General features: G+C 36.2%; 2 protein-coding genes across 4 annotated transcripts; one reads left to right on the forward strand and one right to left on the reverse strand.

Moving 5' to 3' along the window:
- The first annotated feature begins 9353 nt into the window (after positions 1 to 9353).
- LOC104610264 (glycerol-3-phosphate acyltransferase RAM2-like) lies at positions 9354 to 13662 on the forward strand. 2 transcript variants are annotated; one of them, XM_088901601.1, is made up of 2 exons: positions 9354 to 10089; positions 12178 to 13662. In XM_088901601.1, the coding sequence occupies exons 1-2, from the start codon at positions 10027 to 10029 to the stop codon at positions 13198 to 13200; spliced, it is 1086 nt and encodes a 361-aa protein (XP_088757727.1). In that variant the 5' UTR covers positions 9354 to 10026; the 3' UTR covers positions 13201 to 13662. The 2 variants fall into 2 exon arrangements, with proteins under 2 accessions (XP_088757727.1, XP_088757728.1); XM_088901602.1 differs by having other exon boundaries at positions 12184 to 13662.
- A 99-nt stretch (positions 13663 to 13761) lies between these two features.
- Positions 13762 to 17974, reverse strand: LOC104610245 (dehydrogenase/reductase SDR family member FEY-like). 2 transcript variants are annotated; one of them, XM_010276775.3, is made up of 8 exons: positions 17464 to 17974; positions 16887 to 16962; positions 16658 to 16775; positions 15947 to 16083; positions 14753 to 14854; positions 14320 to 14421; positions 14188 to 14236; positions 13762 to 14050 (listed from the first exon to the last, which is right to left on the reverse strand). In XM_010276775.3, exons 1-8 carry the CDS (start codon positions 17631 to 17633, stop codon positions 13848 to 13850), a joined length of 957 nt encoding a protein of 318 aa, XP_010275077.1. In that variant the 5' UTR covers positions 17634 to 17974; the 3' UTR covers positions 13762 to 13847. The 2 variants fall into 2 exon arrangements, with proteins under 2 accessions (XP_010275077.1, XP_010275076.1); XM_010276774.3 differs by having other exon boundaries at positions 16887 to 17004; positions 17464 to 17966.
- Between the last annotated feature and the right edge of the window lie 3295 nt (positions 17975 to 21269).

Genomic DNA, 21269 nt, shown 5'->3' on the forward strand with positions numbered 1-21269 from the left:
CGGAGGTGGTTTCACGCTTGAAGATGGATTATACATAAAGCGATAGACTTATTCGGTTGCTTCTGGAGTAGGTGGGGTGGGAGTTAGCTCCGCCAATGAGGCGACATGTTCTTGGAGGACTCAGAGATGATTGCTCATGGGTGAAGGAGGTCGGCCACCACGTCATGCAAGTTGCCAGTCAGGCCTCAGTTAGGTTGGCGATGAAAGGTCACCCCTTTATGCTGAAGTGTCTACAGATTGACCTTGTCGAGGTAGCATCGATACTTTCTTGCAATGTGTGTTAGGTGTTTGTGGTGCATCTAAGGTCGTTGCTTGCATGGTAGCGTGGCGCTGAGGTGTCATATGTTGGTTTTGAACTGCCACGTGTCGTGATGTCACTAGAGGGCCAAATCACCCTTCATTAAAACTATTAATGGATACTACACTATTTATTGACTAATTTAATAAATTTATAGTATTTATTGTATTTTCATAATTATTGTATTCATTGTATATTTATTATTATTTATTGTATTTTCATTATAAATTTATTTTCAATAATTTTGTAATTTCATTATAAATTCTTAACAATTATTGGAGATTAAACTATTTTTATTTATTTGAGACTAGACCATTAATTTAGCTAAAATTAGGAGTTTTCATGGATCATTTCGGTTTGGTTGGAGGATTTTTGGTGAACTAAACCAACTTGGTTGGATTGGAGAGTTGGTCACCCGAAACTAGATGTTCCATAGGCTGGGTAGCCCAACGGGTTAGCCTGGCTCGGCCCATTCAAAATCAGGCTTGGACAACGTTTTAAGCCTAAGGGCTCAGGCTCGAGCTTTCCCAAATAAATCTGTCCCAAGCCCAACCCAATAATATTATATATAGTAAAATATATAATATACATTAATAATACATAATATATGTATATATATTATATATAATAATAAAATTAGTAGTGAAAAAGGTATTGTATATTATAATATATAGATAGAATATTATAAAATATATAAGATATTATTAATAATGTATAATTAATATAATATAAAATGTTTTTTTAGATTGGACTTCGGTCTTGGGCTCAAGATATAGGTTGGCATAGGATCAGGCCTAGTCATTTTTTTGTTTATAAAGAGGAAAAGCCCGACTCAGGCCTACCCTTGTACAAGTCTACTTGAAACCAACCAACCATTAGTAAAAATCGATTTAATTCAAGTGAAGTTAGGTTGGGTTGGTCAGTTTCATCAATTTGATGAACCATTCTAGTTGAAATTAATTATTATTATTTTTTGTTTAAAAAAATTATTAAAAATATTATATAAAATATAAATAATTATTAATTATTTAAAAATTAAAATATAAAACAATTGTATACTCTTATGTATTTATATCATTTATCTTTCACTTAACAAAATGTGCATTGCACAAACCCCTGCTAGTATATAATATACATGGAGTCAAGTCAGATGTCAATTATTTACCAGCTTTAATATTTTATACTATATATAATATATTAATATATAATTATACATTGGAATAAGATTTTTATGGGATCGGATTTGAGAGTATAGCTTGATTTTCAATCAGATTCTATTCGCTCATCTGAATCTTATCCAAAATTGTATATAATTCATCTAAATATGAGATAATTGAATGGGATGTTGCACTTTTCTGCATTGCACTTGTCATGCACATCCATTGGATTTGTGACAGGGTGTCTCAAAGTCAATGGACTTTGCTTGCACCGTACTCTGTTCCCACGCCTTTAACCCCATGTGATGTGTGAATTTGGATTACTTGTCTATAAAATATGTTCCAACCCTCTATCAACATAATTTTACACACACATCTCATATATGGTAGGTCTTACTTTTATGATGGGTCTCAATCTCATGGTAAGATGTACAGTGTTACATCAAGTTGGTAAAGGGTTGAGACGTGGTTCGTTGGTAGAAGATCACTACTGATAATGTGTATCATGTTCATGCAATAGCCATTAAAACAAGAGCAGAGATCTCCTACCCACAGGATATTACAGTAATACATTGAGAACATCTTCCATATTTACACATTAAGATTCATAGGGAGGTGTTCCCAATGTACAGCTGTAGTGTTGGTAGGATTCTGTGGGTAGGAGATCCGGATTATTTTAGAAAAGCATTCTAACAGTAAGGAAAATCGATCCATTATCTAAGTCAAAAATCAAAAGATATGTACCTCTCCTTTCATCAGATTTTTATTACGGCTGGGAAGGATTATGACCTCTTCAAACCCCACAATATGGAAAAAGAAAAGAAAATTAAATAATTCATACTTTAGCTAGCACGGGCAATTTCATATATCCTATCCTTAGTTCCTTACTCTTGAAACCCCACAACATTCATTTTAAGGTCAGATTTTCTTACACCAAAAATCAATGTCATTGGGTAGCTAGATTATGACCTCTTCAAACCCCACAATATGGAAAAAGAAAAGAAAATTAAATAATTCATACTTTAGCTAGCACGGGCAATTTCATATATCCTATCCTTAGTTCCTTACTCTTGAAACCCCACAACATTCATTTTAAGGTCAGATTTTCTTACACCAAAAATCAATGTCATTGGGTAGCTAACCTATATGTAATTAGCTTGACCTTTCGAAAGTTTTCTAGGAAAATAAAAAAAAATGATCATTTTTGTCCCATCCAAGTGTTGGAAACTTTTCCCTAGGCACCTGGGAGATACGTTTCTTGGTCAATAAACTTTTCCTAATCTCCACATAAATCTAAAAAAAGAACATACGTTTCTTGGTCAATGGGAGTCAAAATCCTATTGACCAACTTCCCCCCTCTCAAAATCTGAAAGACAAACACCCCCTTCGTAGTGAAAGAGAAATAATGGATCCCACCACTTGCATGTTTAATAATTAGACCTAATATAAATCCATAAGATCACCTTCCAATCTGAATATCAACGATCAAATTTGGATCTAGGTACATTAGGTTCAAACTGACTTGTTTGCAGCCCTAGGTGCCAGCCATTTAAGGGGTGTTTGGCAACATAGCTGTTTTTATTTTCAAAAATAAAAGCAAACACGATGTCCAATGCCCTATAAATGAACGATAAGCCTAACAAAAGAAAGGGAAATTTAGAGTTTAGTCCACCCCATAAGAAAAGGTGTTTGGATCTCCTATCCACAAGAACCCTATTCACACATTACTACAGTTAACATTGAGAATGTTTCCTATATGTGCATGTTATCATTCATGGTGAGATGTTCCCAATGTACAGCTGTAATGTCTTGTAGGTAGGTGAGGGTAGGAGATCTGGATTGCCTAGTATTCCAGATCTCCTGCCCACAAACACTTTTACATCCCTACCCATAACCACAGGAAACTACCATTGTGTATTGGGAGAGTCTGGATCTCTTGCCCACACAAACTCTGCCCATGTTTATTGCAACCACACATGGAGAACATCTCATCCTCTGATAATATTATGTAGGGGAGATGTTCCCAATTCACGGGGAGTAGTGTGTTGTGGGTAGACGTGGGCAGGAGATCCAGAGTCATATTGGCAACATCAACTTCCCCATGAATTACAAGGAAGGTATTCCCAATATGCACTTGTAGCCTCCTCTAGATAGGGATGTGGGATGATTTTTGGGGTAAGAAATCCGAACTCCCTCCATGGGAACCTAAAATATCGCTGAATTCATATATCAATGAATCAAATTTCGATTTTGGTATATCAGATTCAAATTGATCCATTTGCAGCCATAGGCGTCAATCATTTAAACAAAGGATATTCAAATACTTTGGTTGGCTTCAGTACTAGATCAAGGTCAATGAAACTCCTCTTTGCCTCCTCCATGGGACCCAAATCTCTTGGTATCCAAATATCAATGAACCAAATATGGATCTAATTCTATCCCTATTGTCAGTAATAATTAAGAGTCCGTTTGACAAGTCTTTTTGAGAAGATCTTCTTGTAGTTATGACAGTTAATAGATTCATTGAGCTTTTGGCATAAGATCTGAGCAGTCCGAAAACCGTTTGGTAGATGCGTGTCTTTCCGTGCGTTGTTTTGGGTCTTTCCATGTGAGATTAAAACATGAAAGACACGAGAAGCTTCATTTGGAGCTTCCCGAAATCAGCCCAAAATGGATTTCGCGCATCTTTTCGGTGCCATGTCTTTTGGCGGCTAGATCTTCTGCACGCCAAATGGGAATAAACCTATTTTCGGTCTTCCCGACTTGTAAACAACCGAAAGGCCGCACAAAAAAACACGCCAAACGGCACTTAAATCTAGCTAGTCTAGATTCAAAGGCTTTGGTATGGCTTCAGTACTGGGAAAAGGCTAATGAAACGAGTCTGGATCTCCTACCCGCAACATTTTACTCACATGAGATCGCAATCATACATGGAGAACATTTTACGCCCTTACATGATGTTATCGTTATGCATGGGGAGATGTTACCAATACACGGGGAATAGTATTTTGTGGGTAGGTGTGGGCAGATAGGAGATCAAGAGTCCAATGGAACTCCTCGTGGCCCCTTGTGGGGACCCAAATCTCAAACCAAACCATTTTCATGCGTATAGAGCACTGTAGATGTTGATAGGGTTTGTCATGGCAGAGGTCCCCATCTATTCTTTTTCTTCCAAGATGGGTAGGTTCGATCCAGATGAATCTCTTCATAATAATAAACAAATGATTTTCAGCGGGACTGTTTGATGATGATTCAACTAAGAAAAAGAGGAATCCTTGTCAGTAGTTGAAACTTTTGAGTCGTAGGAGAACAAACAAGCTGGTGAAACCTACAACAAACAGTTAGATTTTACATCCTTTTAGTGCAAGTTGGTTTGTCGAGTCAAACAAATGTTAATATAAGACAGTACAAAGTACAAACTTGTTCACGGATTGGAGGATAGAACAGTGTATAGGAAGGTCGATTATTATCATCTTGACATCTTTTTTGTCTATTATTATTATTATTATTTAGGGCCGGTCAAGAACTGCTACAGAAGCCTGGCCTTTTCATCCATGATTGAAGTTGAAACAGTGACCTTTCACCTGGAAAAGGGTTGATCCAAAAGCAGTGATGTTTCACTTTTGACTCTGTTTGGATAAGCTTTTGCTTTTGAGCTTTGTGCTTTCGAAAACAGGCCCTGTGTGTAAAATAAGCCCCTTTCATCCATGTTTGCACTTTTAGGTACATGTCATTAAATGACCCCTTGTATGCAAAATAAGCCCCTTTTTATTTGTAAATTTTGGGTTCATTAAAACTTCAAATGGCTAATATTAATTAAAAATAAACATAAATACATAAATACAAGTATACAAGGTGAGACATAAAAACGAAAAAATTATCTTGTGTCAGATTTGGAAGAATAGAAACAAGAATAGAAACAAAAGATCTTTCATAACCGTTGTTGCCATCCTTCGGTCATTATAGATAGAGCTTTATCTCTATATGTTAATCACAATATAGAGAATATTTCTAACTCCAACCCTATACAAATTAAAGTATGGAAGCCTATCAAATGGAAAGCACCAAAAGGGGTTCTATCAAAATCAATTTTGATGCATCTAGAAATGATAAAGGTGAATGTGCAATCGTATACATTGCGAGAAATCAATGGGGGAATGTTCTAGAGACCAAAGCTTATTCTATCAGGAATTCCTCAATTAATGTAGCGGAGGCTTGGGCTGCGTGAAAGACCCATAACATAGCTTTTAATTATAGGGGTCTCCTCATTTTCATTGAGGGAGACTCTCTTTTAATGATATTGTGCTTAAAGAACAAAGTGGACTGCTCGTGGAAATTGAAGACCATCATTGAAGAGTGTTTGAAACTGGCAAGAGATTTGAAATGTGGAATCACTTACAACCAGTTTTCAGTAAAGCCAATCAAGCTACGGACTTGATGGAAAACCAAGCTCTTTCTTCCCCTCTTTAACACTCTCAGCTTTTGCTCTTTCTTTATCCTAGGGCTGTTCATAAGAAGGCCCAACCCGACCAAACCGACCAACCTGAACTGACCCAACCTGAGTCGGCCGGGTTATCTTTAGCACCGGTCGGTTTCGGGTTGTAAAACATCATAAACCGACCCGAACCAAACCAACTAATTGTCCCTTTATGAAGTTTAAATTAATTAAGCCCCCATAACTAATTGTCCCTCTTCAAATCTATTACATTGGCTAGATTAATGATTGTAATTAATTGTCCTGAAGTCTCCCTACACATTTCACCCAAATCCCAATTAAGACAATTAAACTTCAAAATGAATATATAATCAAAGGGATAGGTTGGTGGTTTTGGAGATAAAACTTAATTACTAAAAAGATATATAACATATATACCTCTATAATAGGCATTATTATTATATATGGATTTTGCTCTTCTTCTCCTCTTCAAAGTCCAAACTGTGGACTAGAGTTATATCCTGTTTTTCAAAAACAAGGCTTTTCCCGCGTTCATTACCTCACATACTGTGGTGCCACAGTCCCCACGTATATATTGCAATTGAGTTTTTGTCAAGCATAGTTGAACTTAGAGCCGAAACCGACCCGAATCGACCCAACCCAACTCAAACTGACCAGGTCGATTTTGCTTAACACTGGGTCGGTTTCGGTTTCAAGTTCAAGTAACCCGACCAGGTCGGGTCGGTTGAGAAAACCTCAGTAAACCAACCCAACCCAACCCGTGAACAGCCCTACTTTATCCCTAGGGATTTAAGTTCTATTTGATTTTATGATGCTTGGGGCCAAGTTACCCCGTCTTGTATAACTCCTCCTATTTCTATTGAAAAAAGGTGGGACATATGTATAGGATTGAATATATGGCTAATTCGTCTATTAACTAATGGACAAGTCTACAATCTGGATTGTTCATTAGATCCTCCACATGGAAAAAAACATACGGTCGATGATGTATGAGAGCTTAAAATGGCCCCTTTGCTGTCGTCTATTAATGGGCCAAATTTGAGCCCAATACCCTTGCCCTTTGCTATTGTCTGGATTGACCATCAGATCCTCCGCTGAACGACCAAGGAATCCTACGTGGGGCAGATTGGCTAGGACATAGGAGCCCAAAATAGTTCCTTGCAATCATCTCTTTGGGCTAAATTTGAGTCCAATACCTATGCCATGTGAGGATAGGAGTCTGGAATCAAAATTGGAACTAATCATTTAGTTGGGTGGAATTGGAACTCGGTTCTTATTTTTAGTGGAATGAGGTTTCTTCATTTAAGATAATAGTCATTCCTTCTCCCTCCCTGAGAATGAAAATTCCATTCTAGCTGATTTCGATTCTGATTTTGACTCCTATCTGAACCAAATAAGCAAGGAGAATAGACCATTCTTATTCCACGCTAAAATACTCTTATTAAATCTAATATTAAAACGACTACTCTTACTTGTGAAAAACATTACTGAAAGATTGGATGAATAAAGTGGACCATAGGATTGGATAAGAATATGGCGAGGCCTTGGGCCTAGTTGAGAGCCCAATCCCACCCGAGTTTCTATAGATGTAGTTGGGATGAAAAAACCCAGTCCAGGGGCGCTGGTCCTCGTGCCGAACTGGCCCAATGATCTGCCCTCTGTATATAAGTATATTCCCCCTTATGGCGTGCAACCTTGCAGGCCCGAGATGCCATGAAGCCTGGCCTTAGTCATGCAAATAGTCTCTTAAGCAATGTTTTCGAAACCGGATTGGATTGGAAAATCAGGAAATGGTCATTTGGCCAATTCCGTTTTACCCCAGAACCGTTTTTTGGCCAAAAACTGTTGATTTGGTCAGTGAGCCATTAACCCAGACAATTGAACTGTTTGAACTATTAATCTGGACAATGATTTTTGGCCATTTTTTATATTTTTTATTTATTTTTTGTTAGAACGGGCTGTCCATTCAGTTCGATCAATCGGACCGTTCGACCTGAGAACTGGACCCTTGAACGGTTTGTTGTCTGGTTCGATTTTAAAAACCTTGCTCTTATGTCATGCGAACACTAATATATTGTTGATTATGGCCTATGATTCATAGAAACAAAACCGACCTTAAGGTTGTATTTGATAAAAAAAAAGAACTTCCTCACAACTTTCTCTTTCTATTATTTTCCGTCAAACCAGACATAGCCCAAAAGAAAAAGAAAATGAGAATAGAAAATGAAAAATTATGCCAATCATGTATTTTTCATATACCACACACTATATGTGCTTTTTCACTCATTTCCTTTATGTGTGAGAAAACCTCCTATCCCAAAATTTAGAAAATTAACCTAATTTGCCCCTAAGACAAAAGCATGAAAGAAGATCACATCTGCGCCCCACAGAGGGCATCCCACAAATACCCTACATGCACATCTCAGTGTGCATTGGGAACATCTCTCAAAGTTGCCAGTGGGAGATATTCCCAATACACGGTTGGGATAGTCTGGGGCGTTTGTGGGGTGCAGATGTAAATTCACATAGCTGGTTGTTGGATTTACAAAAATGGGCAATTTTAGATGGGAACGGACATGAGAATCAGAATCCGATGCATGTTAGGAGTCTGAATGGCATTTCGAAGAAATAGACTTGTAAAAATGTTATTAATTATTAAAGTAGTCCATATTTTGTTGATATTTTATGTTGTAAAACTATAAAAAAAGAGGTCTCAAGGCAAATTTTGCATTTTGAAAACTTGTGTGGAATTTGCACCACTTTTCACTCACCTCAATTCTCTCTCATTCCTAAACAAATAACCCTCCTACCCTCCATTCTTTTGCAATATAAGGTGGGGATAACATTATTTTTTTCTTTATTTTAAAGAGAAAAATGGTGATGAGGACGAGGATGGGAAGTGAAGTCCCCCCTTCCACCCCGACCCCAATTATATATAAAATATTTTTATATTAAAAATACAATATCATATATATTATATATATATAACTTAATTTAAAAATATAAAATTTGAAAATGGGGATGGAGAATAAATTTTATCCCTTAGGCTCAGTTTGGAAAGAATACAGATACAAATATGTAGAGTGCAAGGCCTTGTATTTTATATTATTTTGTATATACTTGTACTGTAGAAATTTGAACAGTTTGATCCCTGCCCCAACCCCAACCCCAACCCATGCCACTTCGTTCCCATACATTTATGCTCATACAAACGAAATTTACACTGCAAATTGGGAAGAGTTCAAATACAAATTTGCATAGTACAAATACAAGGTTTAGAAGTACTGTGTTCAAGGTTTTGTACTATACATATTTGTATTTGCACTCTTCCCACACTCAGCCAAATTGACATTTTATGAGAAAAAATGGGATTCATTGTTAATGTTGAATCCATGAAACCCCCACATGCAGGGCAACCACCCCTCTCTCAAACCCTCAGGTACACCTTCTCTATTTAAGGACACACTCTGACTGCTCTCTCTTCATCATTCACCCTTTCTTCTTTTTTTTTTTTTTTTTATTATTTCCTTGACTCCGTCACTACCCTACTACTAAACCTTGTTCATTATGTTCTCTTCAGTCTCAAAATTCTGCACCGAGGGAAGAGAGGACCACAGCGTTCCCTCAAAATTGGAAGGCGCCCTTCTCATTTCTGTGGACTCTTTCCCTTACTTCATGCTTGTGGCCTTTGAAGCAGGTGGGCCTGTTAGAGCACTCTTTCTGCTCTTGACTTTTCCTCTTCTGTGGCTACTCAACAAAATTTACTCTGATGAGACCATGGCTCTTCGAGTTATGATCTTTACCACCTTTCTAGGTCTTAAGGTGACAGATGTGAAGGCCGTCGCAAAGGCCGTCCTCCCGAGGTTTTATCTGGAGGACCTCCATGAGAATGCCTACAAAGCATTCTCTAGTTGCAGAGGGAAGAAGTACGTAGTCACTTCGTTTCCTAGAATCATGGTGGAGACTTTCCTCCAGGAGTACTTGGATGTTGATGCTGTCCTTGGCACAGAGCTGAGGACCCTCTCAAAAATTGCCTCGGACTGGTAGCTGCTCCGGCCGTCGTGGCCAGGGTCCAACAGTATGAAGCTATAAGAGCAACTCTGGGAGACGGTAACATGATCGACGTTGGAATTGCAGACACTGCTCTCACCAGTCATCCATATGTCCTGTTATGTAAGGTACTAATCAGTCTCAGAAACACATTTTCTTTTTTGTATTCTGGGTCAGGAATTAGAAGCATGCATGAGCAATCGGTCACACCATGTTCATGGAATCTGTTTGATTTTGGGAATCTCCCACTTCCATGGATGAACAATTCCATCTGTTACAATGAAGATTGTGTGGGGTTTGAAGTTCGAAGGATGATCAACATGATCACTACCATTACCTTCATGTGCATGATAGATTAACCAGAACTGTTGAAGCTACATTGTCATCACATTTAAGCTTTTACACGTTGATACCCTTTGGAGGTACTATTCCACAGTAATTCATGGGTCACTGACTCGCTGCCTGTTTTGGTTAAGATGGGAGTATGGGACCCCCTCACCTTCTGTGACCCAAGACTGCTAGTCAGCTGCTACTGACCACGGTAGGTGCACCTGGGATTCATTAAGAACCCTCAGGGAGAGACCGGATTTGCTCTTCACAGACCACTTCTCACACTAACCACACATCACATTGCAGCCCAATCCGGATCAGGTAGTACACACCGTGAGCACTCTAAGTAAGCTTTCACTAGGCGCCTGTCCCTTAAAATACCCTTACCCTACCCTTGAAATTATTAAAGTCGATTATTTTTTATACAGCTGTCAAAATATTTATTGAGTACTCATTGAGCGTGCTTACAATTATGTGCCTATTAGATCCATACTTATTGCACCCCACATGGAAAGTTGTCATTCATGGGAGATGTTCCCAAATCCCATTTCACCCCTGTAATGTGCTGTGTTGTTGGTGTGATGAGTGTTCTGTGAGTAACAGATCTGGATTCCCTCAGGGAGTGCTTGGGGCAGAAGTTGACCCTGTAAGGCTACCGTCTGAGAATTGGACATTTTGGACAGTCCAGATCTTCTACCCGTACCCACACTTAGAACATCTCCCTACCTTTCATGGGGGAGATGTTCTCGATGTGCAGCTGTGGTGTGTAGTGGGGTAGGTGTGAGTAGCGTTCTTGTGGGTAGCAGGTTCCAGGGCCATTTTATTTGGTGATATTATCATATATTTGGTATTCAATGTTCCATTTGTAAAATGGGCTAGCAAAAGCATGAAAAACTAGATAGAGTAAGACCTTATTAGTTCAATGGGCCAGATTTAGAGGAAATGGGATTTGTTCCTTACGGAGCACACCTCACGCCCACCTCACAGGCACACCCCACTATGCATTGGGAGAATCTCCCATGAATAAACACATCAGTATGGGAGATATTCCTGATGGGATGTGCCTGTGAGGTCATTTTGAGGAACCGATCCATTCTAGATTTAGAGGCCCAGAAATAGAACTAATATTTACCTACCTATTTTCTCTCAAATCAAAGGACTTAAAGCTGCAATATGAGACTGGATCTGTTCCTCACACCTGTGAGGCGCCTTACACTCACATCCTATCATGCATTGGGAACATCTTCCGTATTTATTAATTATTATTTATATGAGATGGTCTCAATGCACAGTGAATGTGCATATGAGGCGCCCATTTGTGAGCAGATCCCGTCTCCTGCAATATACCTTCACAGTTTCACACACACAGAAAAAAACAAAAAATGGGCCAGATTTATAGGCCCAGAAATATAATCAGTATTTACCTACCTATTTTCTCTTAAACCAAAGGACTTAAAGCTATATATGTACAGTTCAACCTAGGGTCAGAATTTTTAGATTCAAAGTAGTTGGGCACTTGGATGGGTGCGGGTTCGGAATTGATATCAATTCATCGAGGGCACAAAAAAAAAAAAGCTGCATATGTATGGGCTTAGGACTAGGCTATTTATTCTCTATATGAATGAATTCGTGATATGGATTTTGACTAGTAAATGATTTGATTGTGGCCCAACATGAATTATTGGGCTGGCTTGAATTTGAGAGATTCATATAATGAGATGGGCTTAGGCTGAGAAAGTAGACCTAATGTCATACAGAAGTTCTAGATTTTCAGAAAAACCATTGGATGAGCACTTCCTATGGTTGATCACCTGATTTTGTTATTTCACCTTGCCTAGATGGATGCCATGTTTTCTCTCTTTCTCCTACATTTGAGTTATTGTCAGTTGCAGGAAGTATATTTTGTTCCGGTGGAGGAGAAGGCCCCATCCTTGCCGAGAAAAGATTATTCGAAGCCATTAATCTTCCACGACGGACGAGCAGTGGTAAGGCCTACACCATTAAACGCGTTGGCAGTTTTACTGTGGGTACCTATGGGAGTCATTCTAGCCATTACCCGACTTTCAGTCGGAAAGTTGCTGCCATACAAGTTGGGTTTGATGGCCGCAGCAGCCACCGGCCTGAAGATCAGAGCAAAGCTTCCTCCTCCAGTAGGAGCTGATCAGACGTCTGAAACTACTCATACACCATACACCCGTTGCACTTGTGATTCATGCGACCCAGGCTTCCATACTGCACCATTCCTTGGTGGGTACAGTACTAAGAGTCGTCCAAACAACCAGACCTGTAACACACTCTACGTGTGTTCTCATCGGACACTAATTGATCCAGTGATTGTAGCCTCGGCCTTGCAACGGCATGTCACAGCAGTCACTTACAGTGTCAGCAGGGTCTCCGAGCTGCTTTCGCCGATAAGAACCGTCCGGCTCCGCCGTGACCGTGCCGACGATGGGGCTACAATGCGTGGCCTACTAATGCAGGGTGACTTGGTGGTCTGCCCAGAGGGCACCACCTGCCGGGAGCCTTATCTTCTCCGGTTTAGTCCATTGTTTGCAGAGATTGCAGATGTAATTGTGCCAGTTGATGTATCAGCCAATGCCACCATGTTTCATGGAACTACAGTAAGAGGTTACAAATGGTTGGATTCCTTCTTCTTCCTCATGAACCCTAATCCCCATTACCACCTTCAATTCCTTGACAAGGTTGCTGGAGTCCGCACGTGTGAGTCCCTTGGGAAATCTAGCTATGATATTGCCAATCAGGTGCAACAGATGATTGGACGAGCTCTTGGGTTTCAATGCACAAACTTCACACGTAGGGACAAGTACAGAACGCTTGCAGGCAACGATGGAGTGGGCAAGGCCAAAGAGGTTGTTGAGAGTAATACTCCACACGTGTGCTCGATCTAATTAATTTTTCTTTTTTCCTTTTCATTAATTAATCTAAGCAGACTTTAGGTCAACAGTTCTAGGATAAGGAATTGGGTACTGTTTGTCTCTTTTAGTGAAAAAGGGATATATACTAAAGGCCATACATATTGAATGCTTTTCTTTACAGAATTGAAGATTTTTAATGGATTGGAGATACTTCAATCTTCATCATGGTCATGATCTTGAATGCAAACAAAAAAAAAGTCAGAAAAAGCTGATTGGGTATCAAGAGATATAATATATTGGATGAACAAGATTTGATTTGATAATGCCAAATTATTTTGATTGTTTGACTCTTAAAGGGAATGAGATTTCTAATCATCATGTTGGTGGATTTCTGGTTTGAATGAGATAAAATTTGCTTTTTGACATTGCAAAAGTTTGTCTTTGAAACCTCTTTTTACAAAGCTTTGTAGATAAGATCCCTTTCTAGTGGTAGTTTCTTTATTAGAGAGACTTTTGAAACTCTGGAACCAAATTAAGCTTTAGGAATAACCATATCTACAAATTAATTAAACTGCATTAAATTAATCAAATTAGTTAAAGGGTACCAAAAGCTAAATTGTGGTGGTGATTAAGCTAATTAAAGAAAATATACATTTTAATTAGTTGAGTCTATCGTATGCTTAATTGATGACATGGGAAAGATAATCACCATTAAATTGCAAAATGTCCAGTGTCTTCTGCCAGACATCTAAGCATGAATCCATATCAGCTGCATGGGGTGACACTCTTCCTGGCTTGCAGTTACATGAGTAGTATGCAAAACCCTTTTCCAGGTTTCTGGCCACGTCATCGCTTGTTGCGCAGAAGAGGACACTCCTTGCCCCTAGAACAATTTACAAATTTGTCAAATAATAAATTTACATTGTGATAGGCTCAAACTTGATCCACCTGAGCTGACGTGGTAAATTTGAGATAAAGATTATATTCATCTAAAATTCTTTGGTGATATCAATTCATTACCCTCAGTAGGGTCAAACATCCAGAAAGATTTCTTCTTGACACCAGGAACCTGATCAGAAGATTAAATTAGATAAAACTTTAGATTAGTTCAATCTTGTAATATAATAGAATCAAACAAGTTTAATATCTTACCAAGTTAGTAGTGACAATTCCTGGATGTACAGCTATGCATTGAATGGAAGCCCTAATTTTTTGTTCTAAAAGTTTGTTAGCTAAGATCTTTAGAAACATGAGCTGCATCAATGAAGAAACACATTAATTAATATCTCTTTATTTCTTTATTTATTTTTTTGGGAGGGGGGAATTCCAAGATTTTTAAATCTGAATCAGACAACAAACTAGTCAGGAGTCCAGTTCCTGGGTCGAACGGTTCGATCGTTCAAACCGAACAATTCAGTAGTTTACTGACCACATCAACGATTCTTGGGGAAATAACGGTTTTAGGGTAAAACGGAACCAATCACCTTACCAGCTCCTGATTTTTCTGATCCAATCCAGTTTTAAAAACCATGGGAATTCAACAATATTCATAACTAACTGAATAAAGAGAATATTGGTTGTGTACATGTGCAAGTTTGCTGGCCCCATATGCCTTGATGCCACTGAACCTGCACTCGTTAATCTTGCTGTTCCAGTATTTGGGCTCCACCACTGCACAATGATGAGCCTACATATAAAAGAGATTGAAATTAATCATAAAACCAAACAGTACTCTAATCTTTCCTTTTTTTTTTTTAATACTCATCACATCCTCAACCTCATTTTCCTTGTCAATGAAACATATATAGTAAAACTGTAAAAGTAGTAATTGTAGATGAAAGAAACAAACATGGAAAACTGAAAAAGTTTTACTACAGCTGACATCATTTGAAAAATGATTATCATTTGAAAAAAACTCCAACTCCCAAGAACAATGATTATCATTTGAAAAATGAAAGGCACACATGATAATCCATTAACCTTTCTTTCTACTTGCCCACAAAAAACATGGATGATGGGCTTGGAGGCAACTAGTAGAAAAAAAGGGATTCCCCAGCTGACATCATCCCCACCAATATATTGGCATGCACATTGCAGCTTTACTACAGCCTGCTGCCTTTCAATACCTTTCCACTTTCTGAAACAAAGCTGGTGAAGCTATGAAGGCTAAAACTTAAAGCAAATTATTGAGAGCCTCATGGGCTCAGTTTAGGGCAGCCCCTGCCCTCCAGACCCATGAGGGCTCTTGGTCAGTTTGGGTCTCTCAAAACATCTCAACAAAGCTGGTGAAGCTGTGAACACTGAAACCAAAAGCAAATTGAGAGCCCCATGGGCTCAGTTTGTGGTAGCCCCTGCCCCCTGACCTCCAGAGTCCAGACCCCATGAAGGCTCTTGAGGAGTTTGCCAGTTAAAACCCCCCTTTTACATACATGTCAAAGAATAAAGAGGGGTTGGTCAGTTGGGTCTGAAACAAAAGTCCTAGATGACACCTGATCATGGTATTTCAGACAAACTTTTAATTTAAAGTTGATGGGATCAACCACAAATCAGATTAAAGTAGTGGTAATGCAAACCTTTGACCTTTGGAGACCATATAAAAGGATTTTCTTAGGAATACAAAAAGGTGCATGGCCAATGCAAATTTAATTAGCTAATTAATTAACTTTTTAATTAACCTAGGGTTGGCCTTCAATTTTTTTTTTTCATACTTCATCATATAATTTATTATTTGTTAATAATTAAAATAGAAAAGACAAATAGGAAGAAATTAATTAATTACCACAGAATTAACATTAATAATCCGAGAAGCCTGAGCTCTGAGTAGAGATGGTAAGAGAAGAAGCGTCAACAGAGCCGGTGCGACATGGTTTACTTGAATGTGTTGCTCAAGACCATCATTGGAAAATCGTTGTGGCTCTGTAAAAAAAAATAGAGATAAATAAATAAATAAAGTGCCTGAAAAGAAATTCTCAATTAAAAGATATATTTACTAGTATATGCAAAAAATAATTTACTTATACTACTTAAAAAAAAAAACTGTTTTAGATTTGGAAAAATAAAAAAAGAGAATTTCAACTATAAGTGGACAAATATAGTAAAATAAATTTTTCTCCTAGTATATATAGAATCTACACCAACTTTTAAAGTATCTATGGACAAAATAAATAATTTAATATTACAAGTATCTATGGATAAAATAATTAAAAAAAAAAACTAATAATCTCAATGAACCTAACAACATCTTACACCTAATTTTAAATCCATATGCTATGTCATCAGAATGACCAAACTCTGGTCCTCACACTGATAATTTTAGAGGATGGATTGAAGGTTTAAATATTTAATTTTCTGATAATTTCAGTGATAAAATAATCAATTAATCACACCTTGTGAAAATTACTTTTACAAAGCATATATACAAACCCTAGTACGTTCCATGTCATATATATCATCTGTTACTTGATTTCTCTAAGACTGACTGAACTCTTACCTCCCATGAGTAAGACTCCGGCATTGTTGATCAGAACATGCAGGGGCATTGCTCGTTGCTCCCAGACGCCGGCGAACCGCCGGACGGAGGCGAGCGAGAGGAGGTCCAACTCCATGACCTGAGTGATGATGAGAAACATGCATCGTCATCTTGCATGCTTCAATAATAACACAAAAATATACAAATAATTCCAATTAAAGCTGAAATTTATAGCCCTGGTGCACGTTACCTCAACCTTAAGAGACCTGCTATTGTGCACCTCCAACCTCCACTGACGTGCGATATCATTTGCAGCCTTGGTGTTCCTGCAAGCCATGATAACGTGGGCCCCTGCCTTAGCGAGTTCCCTGTCGTAGGGAGAGAGAGATCAGAGCACTGACCCCCAGCTTGCTATGATATTTATATACTGCCGTATATATACGCCATATATATATCTTCAAATTATATATTTGGGCTTTTCTCCTTTAAATTCTTTCTCTTTTTGCTTTGGTTGCTCTTGGTTTTCCTTCTTTGATCCGTTCTAACAGTTTTGGTAGATTTTAGTTTTGGAGGTTACTAAGAGAGAAAACAATTCCTTCACTCTTCTATTGATTCCACAACAAATTTGAAGAGTTATCTTTCTGGGTATTGTCTTCATAAAGCCTATATGTATTTCCTATATAGATGGTTTTCTTGCTCTGCGTTGGGATAAAATTCAAACAACAGATTTAAATTCTTATTGATTTGCTGTAAATTAACTATCATGAAAAGGGAAAGATAAGTGAAGAAACCAATTAATTAAAGTGATAGAGAGAGAGAGATAATACCTTGCCGTCTCAAGACCAATACCGCTCGTCGCGCCGGTGACGATGATGGTAAGAGCAGATAAATGGTTTGGTAGAACAAGAGAAGAAGGAAGATGGCAAGTGAGTAGCTTTTGGCAAAACATCTCCTTCACCATCTCCCACATACCCCTTAGCCATGCCCTCCTCTCCATGTTCTCTCTCTAAACAAACAATTTGAAGATGAAGAGAGAACTTTTGTTTTACAGTTGCCCTCCTTCAGAGTCTTAGAACAGACCATATATATATATATATATGAACAGATCCAACAAACATATATACAGAAAAAAACACCACTTTGAAAGCTACATATGCCCAGATTTAATGACCCCCTTTGTGCGTGGTTACTTTCCAAGTTACCGTATGAATTGGGCTTTAAGGTTTCTGTACTGTGGGACTCCAATAATCGAAATACCACCCATCTGTGTAATGGGTACGGATGTTTCACTGAACTTGGTTCAAACATCAGTCGTCTGATCCATAATGATGGAACATTAATGTCAGAGAAGCAGCTTTTGAATGTTTCACTTCACAATCACAGCTTATATATCCATCTCAATAGTACTATATATGTTTGTATATCCATCCATATATATTATGTGTGATGTATGTATGTATGTGTTTCCATGCATGCATGCATCATATCACATAGCCAGCCCGTAGACTTTCACTAGGATTAATATATAGCCCACTGAATATTTGACTTGATTTGATTCTACAACTAATTAATTAGATACAACCTAGAAGCTATCTAAAGGTTATTTAACGAAACAGAGAACTTATTGAGGACAAAATTCTGTAAACAAACTTTGGGATAAGTTCAAGGGAATAAAAAAATTTATACTATGATATATTTATAATATAGACAGACTTGTTAGAAGATCTATAACACAGCTTCAACCATTAAAAAATTTTTGTTTTACGTGGGAAAATTAACTTGGAATCTAGCTAAGTGAGCTAGCACAACATGCTTCTCTGGGTCATTCACGACATGTTCGTCGCGTTTTCATTGCACATGTGCGAATGTGGTGACAATTAAAGCTGAAAGGTCATTTAGTTGATTAACCAGATCATCAAACCGTGTTTTAATAATTTGTTTTGTATATAATAGGATTTGATTTAATCTAAATTTCTTGAGAAGACGCTATACTTTTGAGTTTTGATAGCCAACTTTCTATTGGCACTTGGGATGTGATTGGCGAATACAAGTTTAACTAGAATAGTATCAAATGCCTTACTGTTGAGGCTTCTTTTTCCTAGAGTGCAAATACATACAAAATACAAGGTTTTACATTCTACAAATTTGCATTTGTATTCCTTCTAAACTGAGCTTTAAATGCTTTATACAAGATCATCTTTTCTCACAATTTCATTATTTTTTTAGAAATATACTAGTTAGGACCTATGCAATGCATAGGCTTGGTTAAGAAAATTGAAGTAAAAAGAGCCCTATGGCATTCCCAATTAGATCAAGCAGGTTCAAGTCTAACAAAATTAATTAATTTTAGTTTTTAATTGATTAGTTTTAATATGTTATGAAGTTAAAATTTTATAATATAAATTTATTAATTTTGTAACTTTCAATCTTCAATAAGTCTAAAATTAACTAAATTGGGAATGATTTTTTTCTTAATATAATTAGCTTGGATTGATTTTAATTTATAAAAATAATATTTACTCAGGTTATAATTAGCTATAATTTAATTTCCAAATGGAATTTATTTTAAATAATTGAAGGGGATTTCAATTTACCCAATTTATAATCAATATAATATTTTTAATATTATGATATTATTAAATGGGGTTTTTAATATAATTATTTTATTAATAGTTAATTTAAATTTAATTAAAATTATATTTTAAATTCTTTAATGTAATTATTTTTAAATGGAACTTAAATCAATAAATATTTCAATTTTGTTATTTCAAAAACTTAAAATCTTATTAGTTTTAAAATTAGAAATTAATACAACTATTGTATTACAACACCATTTAATTATTTATACCTTCATTTTGATCAATTAATTATATTTTTTATTCCCATTAATTGACTTTTAAAGTTTTATCATTTAATTTCAAAATTAGTAAACTTAAAATTATTATTTTTGTATTTTTTCACTTTTTACTTTCACATAATTATTTTTGAAATTGAACTAATCTAACATTACTTAATTTTGAAATTAATGTAAGTAATTTTACTTTTTATTAATTTAAAGTTATGTAACATTACTTACTTTTAGGGTTACAAATGGTTTTTATTGTCTTAATTCAAATTCAGTCCCATTAAGGGTGATCTATATTGGATTAGTGTTATATTTTTACTAAATAAGTTCATGTATCAAGTATCATTCAAGTAATTTTCAATTTATTTTGCTCATGAATTACAATATCAAAGTCAATTTTATTTCATTTCGTTAATAATATATAATATTTTGATAATTTTTAGTTAAATTTATTTATAAATATTCAATATCCGATTGCAATCCAAATTTGACTTGAATTTATTAAAATATAAATGAATCAAATTTGGATCTACCTATATCAGCTTCAGTTCAGTCCATCCATTTACAGCCCTACTATTTTACTTTAATTTGAGTTTAGTTATTAATTAATCCTAAAATAATTACTATCTTAAGTGGAAAGGTTTCTAGAACCTTCTATGACACATCATCCATGCGTCACTAGTTTATTCTTAACCCACTTCTATAATCTGTTCGGAAGTATTGCTTTGGTAATTTGAGTTAGTCATTGGACTGGGCTAACTCGATTTCGAATTAGGATGGATTAAACTAGGGTCATTTACTAAAACCTACTATATAATTTGTGTTTTACTAAAACATCTCCTTTAGTTTGCAATCTATTTACTTAATCAACCTTCCATTAAATGAAAGTGGAAGATGGCAGTTTTAACCCTAGCATCCATTCAAATAAGTTTAATGAAGAAACTAAAAACAAAAATGTCACTTTTGCCCTTAGTAAAACATGGACAACCACTCTATTTTTTTTCTATTTCGTCAATTTTTTTCTATACAAAAAAATGTTAGGGGATCTTTTGGAATAAACAACCATGGATCCATATCCTTGAACATTTTCCACTTAGTTTAGGGATAATTTTAGAATAAACAACCATGGATCCATGACCTTGAACATTTTTCACTTAGTTTAGGTGATCATATTACTATCTTCAGATTGCAAAACAAATATTTCTTAATGAAAGTTGGATCAAGTAAATAGATTGTAAACAATAAGGGGTGTTTAAGTAAAATGTAAATTATAGGGTAGGTTTAAGTAAATCTGTGAAACTATAGGGGATGTTCTAATAAATGACCCATTAAACTATGTATGTGCCAATAAGCATGTTTATGCTCTTACAGTAATTACTACGATACTAATAATTAATTAGTTATTTATGCATTATAATTAATTAATTATTAGCATTTATTAATTCACTTAAATTTCTTGTAATGTTGTAGCAGAAAAAAATATCTTTTAATGCAGTTTTCAAAAACTTGGTGCATTAATAATTGTAGTAAGCAAGTCCTAATATTAATTACTAATTAATAAATAACAATTTTTATGAATACATGTGATGCTATTAATTATAAATTTATTTTAAATGTTAAAATTAAGTTAGTTATTTAGATTAATAAAACATTTATTTGAAATATGATAATATTACTAATTAATTAGTTATTTATTAACAATAATTATTATAATACTATAATTTTATAAAGTCCTAATATTAACATAATTATTATTAATTTTAAAGTTTGTATTAATGATTAATTTGT

Source organism: Nelumbo nucifera, chromosome 3 (genome assembly GCF_055504915.1).
Source record: "Nelumbo nucifera cultivar China Antique chromosome 3, China Antique-T2T, whole genome shotgun sequence".
NCBI lineage: Eukaryota > Viridiplantae > Streptophyta > Magnoliopsida > Proteales > Nelumbonaceae > Nelumbo > Nelumbo nucifera.

What these genes read in the sequence shown, in the direction of transcription:
- LOC104610245 (XM_010276774.3), bottom strand. Translation starts at nt 17,633, where the DNA reads ATGGAGAGGAGGGCATGGCTAAGGGGTATGTGGGAGATGGTGAAGGAG. An exon ending in CGGAGTCTTACTCATGGGAG is followed by an intron (nt 16,084 to 16,657) that starts GTAAGAGTTCAG and finishes TTTTTTTTACAG; the next exon opens with AGCCACAACGATTTTCCAAT. An exon ending in GATGTTTGACCCTACTGAGG is followed by an intron (nt 14,051 to 14,187) that starts GTAATGAATTGA and finishes AAATTGTTCTAG; the next exon opens with GGGCAAGGAGTGTCCTCTTC.
- LOC104610264 (XM_088901601.1), top strand. Translation starts at nt 10,027, where the DNA reads ATGATCGACGTTGGAATTGCAGACACTGCTCTCACCAGTCATCCATAT. An exon ending in CATATGTCCTGTTATGTAAG is followed by an intron (nt 10,090 to 12,177) that starts GTACTAATCAGT and finishes AGTTATTGTCAG; the next exon opens with TTGCAGGAAGTATATTTTGT.